Genomic DNA, 11,708 nt, shown 5'->3' on the forward strand with positions numbered 1-11,708 from the left:
TTCAAGCAAGGACTTACACGTGCTGATGTTGAGACCAGGCATCTAAACATTGTGGCCCATCCGTTGGATTTCGCATATCCGTGCCACTATGGCACGTATGGCTGGTGGTTGATCCAGAAGCCACCGTTGCGTGGGACGGTTTGGATCTGGCACACGTGTGGTGACGCTGCCACTGCGAGACGACTGTGGAGCTCTGCCCATCTTCGCGTAGCCACATGTGATTCAGTGGTACACGTGTGTGAGTTGCAAGCCTGGAATCAGGTGGGCTAAATTGTATGAATCTTTCGGGCAGAAGATCTAACCCTTTGATTCTTTAGGTGGGACCCATTAAAAAGTGTGGTCTGTATGGAAAGCTCAAATCTCACGTACGTGAGTCATTGTCACAATGGGTGGTTGTGATGTACCGGTAAGATGGTAAAAACATGAAGGACCTGCCTCTCACATGTTTGCTGCGGAGCAATGGAAGTATATACGTGAAACACTCGCTGAATTTTCTAATAGAAATCGTCTTTCCTGCATTAGTCGATCGTGTGGAAACACATGTAGAGAAAGCGTATTTTCTCACCTCTCTTGTATTCTTTAATTTTTCCTTTCTCTCTTTTTTCTTTATTATTTTTTTTAGTGAAAAAGAAAACTCCATGTTATTATTATATCCATGTTAGTAAATTATTGAACCCCATCAATATTTGTGCACTTATCTTTTATTATTATTATTTAGAAAAATAAAAAATTTACTTTGCTTAATTACATCAATTTTGTAACCGCTGATTCTGATTAGCATTCCTAAAACACATATAATAATTTGATTTTTAATAAGTTGATTGGCGAATATATAGTTCATGAAACGCCAGCGAATGAAAATATGCAATAATCCAAATTCAATAAATAAATACTTATTAATAATAGATTAAGAATATTAACGAATATTAATTTAGAATTAATGTGGTTATCACAACTTAAACTGTTGGATAGAGATGATATATGTTACAAGTACAATTCCAATGCCTAATCTCTAGTAGTGTATGAAATAACTCTCCTACTCTATATCCGCTTGTACCAATAACCTGATCTTGTTCACTTCTAAGATTTGAATTCTTTTACAAATTAATGCAAATTACAAGATAACCTGATCACAATATATGTTGGACAGACTTTCCTACCAGCTCCATTTACGGGGCTACAGCTATGGTACGCTGTGGCGTGTCCTGGGCCAGCCCATGAGGTTAGGCTCTGGCCCCATTCAGTGTTAGAAAGTCACAGTTAGGCCATGGTAGGCTATGCACGAACTCTTGTTGAGCAACCGCAGCTGATCGCAGCCCACGTTTGTTAAGGTTGACCAAAGCAACCACATATGCATCACCCAAAGAAAAGAAAATAAAAGAAAACAAAACAACAACAACAGCAGCATACATTTCATCTTAGCCTTGAACCTAATTTGGGAGTGTGATGAATACATCATGAGCGTGAAAGCCCACTAGACCAATGGTTCAGATCATGTGTGCCATATCATATGTCCATGGGTAGAGAAAGTCTTGGATCATTTAGAATAGTTAAATTAATGCCAAATGATAGGAAAATGATTATTATTATTTTTTAAAAATCCCATGCCCTATTTGGTAGACGACTAAAAATGAGTTCATCTTATTCTAGTTAATAGAAATTATATGTTGGGGATGATTTCTAATATATGATAAATTCATCTTTAACATGTAATTACTAGTAATTAATTAAGATCAACAAATATTTTGGTGTCTATTGGACAAGGCCCATATCCGACGGAGAACACGTTTTTTGAATACCCCTCTGAAGTCCTGATCATAGTCCCTCTTGAAAATTGTGGGTTGTGTTGACTTGAGTGAGTTTTTGCGTGACTCAATTTGATATTTGATAATTAATTATTTAATAATTAAACTTATAATGATAAAGTTTGCTATAGTCCCCACTTTTACTGGAAGGTTAGCAATATGCCCAAACCTTTTAAATGACACATATGGTGGCCTTTTATTGATATGATCAGTCCATTACTTCATGTTCACGACACAAAAATCCTACCAATCAAGTGATCCAAAGCTTCCAATCAATAGCATGAAAATGGACAATTAAGATTGATTGGCAACCAAAGGTCTAATCATCATCATGAAGCATTCAGTGGATTGATCTAACTTTGTATTTGACACAGGGATGAACGTGATGAGGATAACTACTCCGAATCCACGGAGCTTCTCTGAACTTCTCACAGAGACTTTTCGAATCCACGAGGAAAGAAAGTAGAAAATAGAAATAAATTCTAATAAATTAAAAATTGATTAATTGATGAATAAAAATGAGTTCACAACCCTTTAAATAGGGGTACCAAGTAATGGGAAAGAAATCAGAATCAAACTACAACTCAAACTCCTAGAATCCGCGACTTACTATAAATAGTAAACTTACTATTTATAGATGATCGTGATATCTACTAGTGTGCAAGGTTTTCAGCCGAAAATAGTAAGTGTCTTATTTGGCTTCACCAAACCATTCTCCTAATTATTCTAAGCTCTTTTCACGTTGGGCGCAACTCCTAAAGCCCGACGGATGAAGAGTTATAATCAAATTAAAACTTACTATTTATAGTAAAAATGAAATTAAAACAGGGAAACGACCGTCGATCCAGAGGTTTTTAATAATTCCGGGCTGCGCAATCCGGCATAGCTAGGTTGGTTGGTTTAAGTAGCTCGTTCTATCCCAAAATCATATATTTTACGTCAGGTAACTCATTCCGGATTGCAAGATACGCCCGATCTAAGGTCCGACAGTCTGAATCACTTCTATCGTCGACTGAGCCTTTTCTGATCCATCTTGGCTATGAAACTGTTCGCGACCCGCTCTACATCATTATTTATCATGAGTAATGCTTTGATTTGTTGCTTCTAACCACGTGAATTGTGACTCATTATTATAAATAATGGATGATTATGATAAATTAGTCCCCATTCAAAGGGTTATAAATCATCCGGACCATGACTTGCTCATATTTGTGTTAATAAAGGAATAATTCAAATCGACAAGATATCACCATGTGTGCCATTTAATAGGTTTTGGGAATATCAAATCTTTATTTAAATTATTATATATAAAAGATAGACACTTTGGTGCTATCAGAGCACTATAAGTTATAACGCACCTAACTGCATTGTTCACTTGAACAGTCCAACCAATCCATCTAAACTATCAGGCACTTAAGTTAATAACATATTTTATGGGCTATTTTTCAGTAATCACACCGATAGAATGATCCAATTAATTTTTTATATGACCTTATTTTTTATACCCATCTATTTTCAAATCCATAAATGGAATGGCCACAATTGCCTAATAATTCATGTGTAGGGGCTTTGTTGAAACTTTCATTCTAAAAGAACCGAATAACCTTTAGTCAATCACAAATTAACTTATTACTAGCCGAGTGGAGCACAACTTTAGTACCTAACGATTAAATGAATCAAACTATTGATGGTACCTACTTCTATAGCCATTGATTAGGTCAGTGTAATGTTTTCATAGTAGCTCATAGAGTATGCTTTGGACCTAATGAAGATTGCAAATGAATGGATTGGATTATCTATGTCCTAATGTAACTAAGAGCATTATCACTTATAATACTCTGAGAGTACTGATGCATTTCTCTATCTAAAATATATAATAGCTAAAATAAATAAGGGATATTACTACAAAATTCCACATAAATCTACATTTTACCTAATAATACATTTATTAGAAAATTTCCTAGGAGATGTTTTTCAAGGGGTGACATTATGAACTAACTATCCAATTTAAATAATTCTTCTTCTTTTTTAACCTCCGAAAGGCAAGGTAGTCTAGAATTGTGGAGCCCACATTGTATATGTATAACATCTAATCCATTTAATTAAAATATAAAATCCATCTTGATGTTCACGCGATCCAAAATGAAGTTGATTGAATTACTGGGTGGACAACTCATAAATTTAAATATTTTTGAATGGCGTATATTAGTTTTTATGGTTTGGCTTATCTTATCATTTGATTAGCCCAAGTTTTTGTCTTTCTAGTAATGCATCTGTTAGATGGGTTAGATGTCAGACGGATACCGGCCCACAATTCTTGATGGATGACTTTTTAAAGAAAAACTTAAAATAGAGACGTTTACCTAATTTCTCTCTTCAGCAATTTCGGTTGGTGAAGCCATTATTTGATAAAATCTAATTTTTTTGGAGGAATTTTACTGTAAAATTCCCAATAAACAAAGCCACAGCTCTAGGTACCTTGTCTTTTTTCTTGAAAAGCACTGAGTTGACTCAGCTCAGCCACCTGGTCGTAGAGCTGTGGCCCCATCTACCACTACTGAAATGCATTCCCCAACTTCATCGCACATGATTCTTGCTTTATAGAATGATTTTTTATTTTTTATTTCCTAAAGAAGGGTTTTAATTATCTGTACTGCCACGTTAGCCAATACTATAAAATTTCAATTTTTATTTCCTTATCTTGTAGGGACAAGATACAACGTTAGACAATCTTTTATGATTACATTAGGCTCTCTATTCCATACACGTGTGCCACATAAGAAAGATATGGACATTACATTGGGTGGGCCCCACTGTGGATGGTATATTTCTCAAACTTACACGAATCCGGCAATCTAACCGTCCAGATCCGCATTCAACGTTCATGGTTCTCGAAGTGAACCGTTCGAATTGTCTATAAGGTGTGATTTTAGAAAATGGCCTAAGAATGGTAGGGCGCACCTGATGAACGGTTCATATAAGTGCCTAACAACATCTTTGAAATTAGAAGAATATATGTGCATTGGCAATTTATGGTTCTTCATATTTCTTTCACCTTAAAAAAATATAAATACAAAATGGTTGTAAAAGCAAATCTATAAACCATGCTCGAATCTAGGGTCAAGATTTTTTTAAATTGCACCCACATACATCCAATGGCTAGGAGCACATCTATTGACGTGCATGTACACGTGGTGACACCTTAGCCGTCCATCGGGGAATCGTACGTCTCTTGCCAGAGGGGACTGTACACTTGCTCCATAGGGTAATCTCCATAGTATAAGTGAGAGTAATCTCTCACATCACCAAATCCAGCCATCCCAATCTCATCCGTACACGTGTCCAAGTACCAATTGCCAATGTCACCGCAGTGGGACCCAGAGACCATATCCATGTCGACCCAATCAAATGGATCATCAATTTGGCTCGTCGATCTCGACCAATCTTGACCGTCCTCCGATCCTGCGCTCTCTAATCCACACTCGGCTGTGATTGGACCACTACCGTCGATCTCAGCTTCAAGGGATCTGATCACGCATCCTAGCCGTTCATCCTCAGTTTCATCTACTTGTGACTCTTCCAATAGGTCCATGAGGAGGGAACCGTCGATCACTGGGACATCCTCGACGATGGAGTCCCAACTTTCAGATGGCATAGAGGCCATGTAGAATCAAAGAGAAAGGGAAAAAAAAAGAGAGAGAAATGGAAATGCCACTGAAGAGAGAGAGCGAGAGCGAGACAGAGAGAGAGAGAGATTGATGGTTTTGGTATCTCATGTTGCATGTAGAGTGGGATATTTGTAGGCGTTCCATCCCACCCACATCACAAAGGATAACTTCCACGGCCAACTAAAGTCATGTGCACCTAATTCTCTCGAAAAGCACACAATGGTGGACCCCACATAAGATCATATCGCTTCCAACGGTGGAGAAACCTCGACGACGGACCGTCTTTACAGGTTGGCAAGGAGCGGTTGTTGGTGCACATGTGACTCGAAACAACGACAAAAGAACAAAAGATATACATAAAAGGGCGCCATCTCATTAGATGAATTAATATGGCCGTTGACCCGAGTCTGTGCACGGTTTCTTGGTGCTGATAACTAGGGCCCACATTTCGGTGATCGAAACCGTTGTTATCCAGGAATCCACGATGGATGGAGTATAACCAAAAAATTTCCTGGATGGAACAATCGTGGCCATTCAATTAATCGCCTACAAATAGATGGTTAGAGAGAGAGAGAGAGAGTTATAGCAACGGTACACGTTCAACTAAAAGAAGCCCCAAGAATAGCGGCCAGATTCTATGGATCTGGGAAAGTTCTATAGCATGGTCCAACAGACCGGTGGTTTCAACTACTGGATCATGGGCCCCACTTGTCAGAACTAGAAAAAACCGAGTATAATGTACAAAGCCCAGGGTCGAGGATCCTATAATTCCTCCAATCTTAATTACATGGGCAGCGTATGACGCTTGATACGCCGGCATTCAGAAACTGTACGCACAAGGCAACACCACCTCAAGTTAAACCGTCCATATTGTGGAACCTACGTTTGCTAAGTAATAGTCCCAAAATCAAATTGGCTAAACAATTCTAACATCTGATTCGTAGACAGCTGTTTGTTGAAAAAGGACCATTGGGTAATTTTCATTTTTAACCGTCCAATAAATATCCACCAATCCGATAGTCAAATAATGGTATTTTTTTGTTCATGATACATGTAAACTAAGAACAATAATTTGGACAGTTTAGTTTGAGTTAATTATATGCCAACTATGCAATTACTAAGTAATTTTCAAATGCCTGTGTATCATCCATGACGCTCTGCCAGAGTATCAAAGCTTTTTTATATAATAATTATTCGGACAAGTTGTAGTTGCCACGGTGGGGAAAGGCACCAGACAATAAAGACAAGTGATTGGATTGAATAAGGAAGTTGTAGCCCATGCACTGGCCACTCAGCCCACGCTTTGGTGCGCATGGTTGCACCACAACATGTTGGTGCTGCTGGAGATCTTCCAATCCCTTATCCGTAATGGGTGGTGAATCCGCACCATGTGATGTGGCCCATGCACCACCCACCTACACGTACTCATTCAACTCAGATAACACTCATTCAACTCAGATAACACGTGGTACTATTTATATGTGCGCTGATTAGGTGAGTCCGGGATAACAGCTTAGTGGGTGAGTCCGTGACCGTTGGGCCCACCTTGATGGATATGTGTTGTATATCCACTCCGTTCATCAGTTTTTTCAGCTCATTTTAAGGCGTGGTTCCAAAACTAAAGCAGATCCAAATTTTAAATGGACCACACCTCAGGAAAGAGTGGTCATTGATCATTAAAAACTTTTTATGGACCACAAAAGTTTTAGAAGCTGATATTTGTGTTTTCCCTTCATCCATCCAAGTCTGTGTGAGCTTATGAACGGATTGGATGGCAAATAAACATTACAGTGGACCCTAGGAATTTTTTAATGGTGGGCGTTCAGTGACCAATGTTTCTTGTGGTGTGGTGCACTTGAGGTTTCGATCTGCTTCATTTTTGAAACGATGCTGTAAATGAGGTGGAAATACTTATGGACCGAGTGGATATACAACACACACATCAAGGTGGTCCCACGGTCAGGGACTCACCCACCAAGCCTCACCTAATCCGAGCGCTATTTATATAGGGCCCATGTGCAAAATTGCTAGAATAACCTTAATTTTTAGGAGGAATTATGACGTCAAAATTCAAATTGACGTGGTCCCAAATGCAACTAGTTGGACGGTAAGGTTATCGTCCAACTAGCACATACTTGCCTATATGTCATCTTTTTATGAAATCCAATCCATCCAAAAGGTCCCACCATGAATATAAACCTCGGATGTCCATTGTTTATATTTTGTGGCCCACAGGGTGAGTGAAGCTGATTCACTGTTGCATCCGGTGTTCCTAAACCTTTGGATGTTGCATGTACTTGACATATTGTCATCTGTGCATTAGTCGGACAATAACCTCATCATCCAACTAGTTGTGTGAGACCTCATCTTTAAATTGAAGGTAATTTTAGAAAAACTACCTGAATAATATGGAATTTGCGTTTCAGTGCTTTTTAAAACCTTTTTCTGAAAGTTTTTAATAAGATACCACATTGATGTTAGTAATTATCCTTCCTCTAGAGTACCCGGTGGTTTGGGTTGGCTTCCTTTTTTTTTATTGTTTTTTAACACACGCACCCCCACACATTCACACCGTGGTGGGATTTCACCACTAACATATATTTGAACCCTTGACCGGGTGTTGAAACTCATGAGAGAGTAAGGATCCAAATTTGGGTTGGCTCATGCTAGTGAAGGAATGGTGGCTGGAGTGAGCTCCACGGTGATGTTTATATGAAATCCACTGAGCATGGTTAACTAAAATTCAGTTTCATTTGTGATTTACTTGATCACAAGATTCAAAACAGTGTGTAGGGTAATACTCATCTGCCAAATTATTTCAAAATCATCCAATGTGAGGCCTCAACCTTTAAATTGAAGGGAATTTTACATAAACTACCTGAGTAATATGGAATTTACATTTCAGTACTTTTTTTTAACCTTTTTCAAAAAGTTTTTAGTGAGACACCACATTGATGTAAGTAATTATCCTTCTTAGAGTATCCAATGGTTTGGTTTGGCTTATGCTAGTGAAATGATGGTGGCTCGGGTGAGCCCCACCGTGAAATTCACTCAACCACTGGTTGCGTCTCACCCTATTCAGCATATGAACTAAAACTCAACTTCATTCGTGATTCTAATGGACCACAAGATTCAAAACAGTGTGTAGGGAAACACTCACTTTCCAAATTATTTCCTTGATTGGGTCCACATAAATTATGGGCAGGGTTATTTTTGGGGCCCAAGTCTAAATTTTGGTGTGTCATCTAATGATTATAGTAGATTTCATTTAATCATCATGGTGGACTTTGTGAAAATTAAGGATAAACTTCTCTCCCGACTGTTTTCCTTCGTGTAACTAATTTTCCCTAAATTTTGATATCTTATATAATGGTCAAAGTGAATTTCATTTAATCATCAGGGGCACCCTTTAAAATTGAGTGGACTTCTCTCCCAAGAGCTTCCTTTTATATGACCCACCTGAATGGAGGTCTGATAGAGGTCAACCTGCTTTTTTGGCTCGAACTTAACCTAAGTCTATAGGGTCTAAGTTTAAGTCTAGGGGTTGGAGTGAATTTTACATACACATCATAGTAGGCCCGTTAAAAATCAAAGGCCATGGCCCTCTCCCAAATGTTTTTTTTTTTTTTTTTTAAACATATTTTTATTTATTAAAATTGTGTGAATTGTTTACCACGCACGCATGAAAGCTTAATAGAGCTATAAAATTATGGCCAAGTCCTATGAGAGGGTAATTAGAACTACCACGTTAGTGGCGATACAGTCTTATACAAGAACATATGCAAGTTTAGGTCACAAATCCTATACTCAATCCTACACAAGGAGAGAGTATGTAGACATTTACAATTGAGAATTTACTTGTTGGATTGAGCCTATTTTATAACGCCTTTTTAAGATGCTTGATTGATGTTTTTCTTTGCTTCAATCAGCTTTTCTTATGCTCCTTTGATCTTTAAAGTCAGTCTTCTTTTGCCTCCTTGAATCGACTATCTTACGCTTGATACTCCAATAGAGCTATTAAGGTAATGAGAGTGGATTAGTTGAATCTCTTACAAGTAAATGCTTAGTTGATTTTCAAATGAGGATTTACCTATCTACATGAGTATTCTAAAAGTTTAGAAGATATGATTTTGCCTATTAAATTGGTGTTTATCCTCTAAAGAATGTAAGGAAATAAGATTATTTTCATAAGGAACTTAAAATACTCACGAGAGTGATTAATCACATGTAAGATCACTTGAATTCCTTTGAGTGAAAGTATAGAAGTGTTGGAAACTATTGGAATACTCCAGGGCTTCTAACTCACTTAAAAAATACACTCAACAAAGATTTGATTGCAAAGTATATAAAGACAAGGTTCTAATGGATCTCTAACTACTAGCCTCAATCAATCGAGCGACCGAAGACCTTCGATCGATCGAGCGACCCTTCGATGTGATTGAAGGTTCCTCGATAAGATAAAGAAAATCCAAAATATAAGTATTTTGGTTGTTGGTTGTTTTTGGCCACCTTCGATCAATCGATTCCTGATTTTCGATTGATCAAATGTTAAATCGAGATGATCTAAAGTCTATTGATGGAATCGAGCTTCATTCGGAATTTACTGTTTTGGGCTAAAATTTTTACAATAATTTTGCACATCTTTTAGCCTAACTTATAGTATTTCAATTTGGCTATTAAGGCTATGTGATAATCAATTAAGATTTATCTATAAAAATTAGGATCGTATAAAGGCTAAGGTTGTTTTGGGTCTAAAGTTAAGGTCATTAAGGCACTTCATTTACCTGTTATTCATTCTTTAATATTCTATGTTCTTTTATATCTTTGGTCTTCAATTTCCAAGAGCTCAACCAACTACATGACACACGAAACTCTCATGATTGACAAAACATAGTAAGTGCACTAACACTTATACGTTAAAAAGGAATCTCACGAAAGCCTAGGCTTACATACATTGTAATATATATATGTAATATCTACTCCAAATATTAAATATGTAATCATATATTAAGTTTAAGGGAGAAAAAGAAAAAGGCTTACTTGTGATCTAGGTAGTCCACACCAAAGAAAATAGTTAGTGGAGAAACATCCACCCTTGACTTTTATAAGGCCTACCATAATGATTATATAAAATCCACTTCAATTATTAGACGTTGTCATAAAATTTAGGCATGGAGTCCAAAATTAAAAATTTAGGCCCACTAATGATTCACATGAGCCAAACTAAGGGAAGCAGCTTAGAGGGTGAGATTTTCCTTATACATTGTTTCCCATTTACTTATGAAATTGAGTCCCCGTGGAGCTAAGTTTTGGACCCGCAGTTGGAGTGAATTTCACATAAACACTAAAGTGATGCCCAGCCACTCCAATCTTGTCAGATCATTTTTAAGGAGGGTCCTTACTCTTGCTATGGTGGTAGACTCCCAGGAGTTTCAGCAGTTTCAGCATAGGGTCAAGTACTCATAGGTAGGGTAGTGAAATCCCACTACCCCTGAGTGCGCGGGGGTGTGTGTGCGTGTGAAAAAAAAAAATGATCATTAAATAAAAAATAAAAAAATCCAAGAAGGTTGTTTTCGTAAATTTCCCAAATAATAAAAATCCATCCATGTCATGGAATGAGAACAAACCCCCTGGGAGATTTCGGTACCTCTCGTATTTATACCGTACAATTCGGATGTATATTTGATAATCCGGACCGTTCAAGATCATGATGACCGGGCAATGCAAAAATCAGTGACTAGATATCCCGATATCCAGTGTCTTTTCCTATACTATTTTACAAATGGTTAGGATTGTTTAATCTCATGAACTTTGGCTTCACGACTCACTTATGATAATCCCAGATGAATGAAAAGACCATGGAAGGAGTAATCGGATGATCCCCGCCGTTGATGGTGGACTTCCGTATCTTAAATGAGAATTGTAGCCAATAGGTCACCAGTTACGAGATTAGAATCATTCGAGACGTGTGGATTGTTAGGCCATGGTCATGATCTATAAGGACAGTTAACGTGGATGGTCATGATTGAAATAGTACTTATAGCCACGTGTAAGGTGGAGATGCACTCAAGCATCCAGCATGATACCTGGCCGGGTAAAGATAACAAAGGGTGTTTTAGTCATTCATGGAAAAAGGATGCCACTGCCACCTCGGCGCATCTAAGAAAATCGAGATTCCAAAATTTCTAGGGTTTTGCTTAGGAGACGGGTCACATCTTGGACCCGTTTGGCTGAT

The 11,708-nt window shown here is 37.8% G+C and overlaps 1 protein-coding gene across 1 annotated transcript; it reads right to left on the reverse strand.

Moving 5' to 3' along the window:
- Positions 1-4,821: 4,821 nt before the first annotated feature.
- LOC131245571 (uncharacterized) lies at positions 4,822-5,564 on the reverse strand. Its single transcript, XM_058245124.1, has one exon. The coding sequence runs from the start codon at positions 5,467-5,469 to the stop codon at positions 5,008-5,010; it is 462 nt and encodes a 153-aa protein (XP_058101107.1). The 5' UTR covers positions 5,470-5,564; the 3' UTR covers positions 4,822-5,007.
- Between the last annotated feature and the right edge of the window lie 6,144 nt (positions 5,565-11,708).

This window comes from Magnolia sinica, chromosome 5, assembly GCF_029962835.1.
Source record: "Magnolia sinica isolate HGM2019 chromosome 5, MsV1, whole genome shotgun sequence".
NCBI lineage: Eukaryota > Viridiplantae > Streptophyta > Magnoliopsida > Magnoliales > Magnoliaceae > Magnolia > Magnolia sinica.

Coding starts and splice junctions, on each gene's coding strand:
- LOC131245571 (XM_058245124.1), bottom strand. CDS start 5,469: ATGGCCTCTATGCCATCTGAAAGTTGGGACTCCATCGTCGAGGATGTC.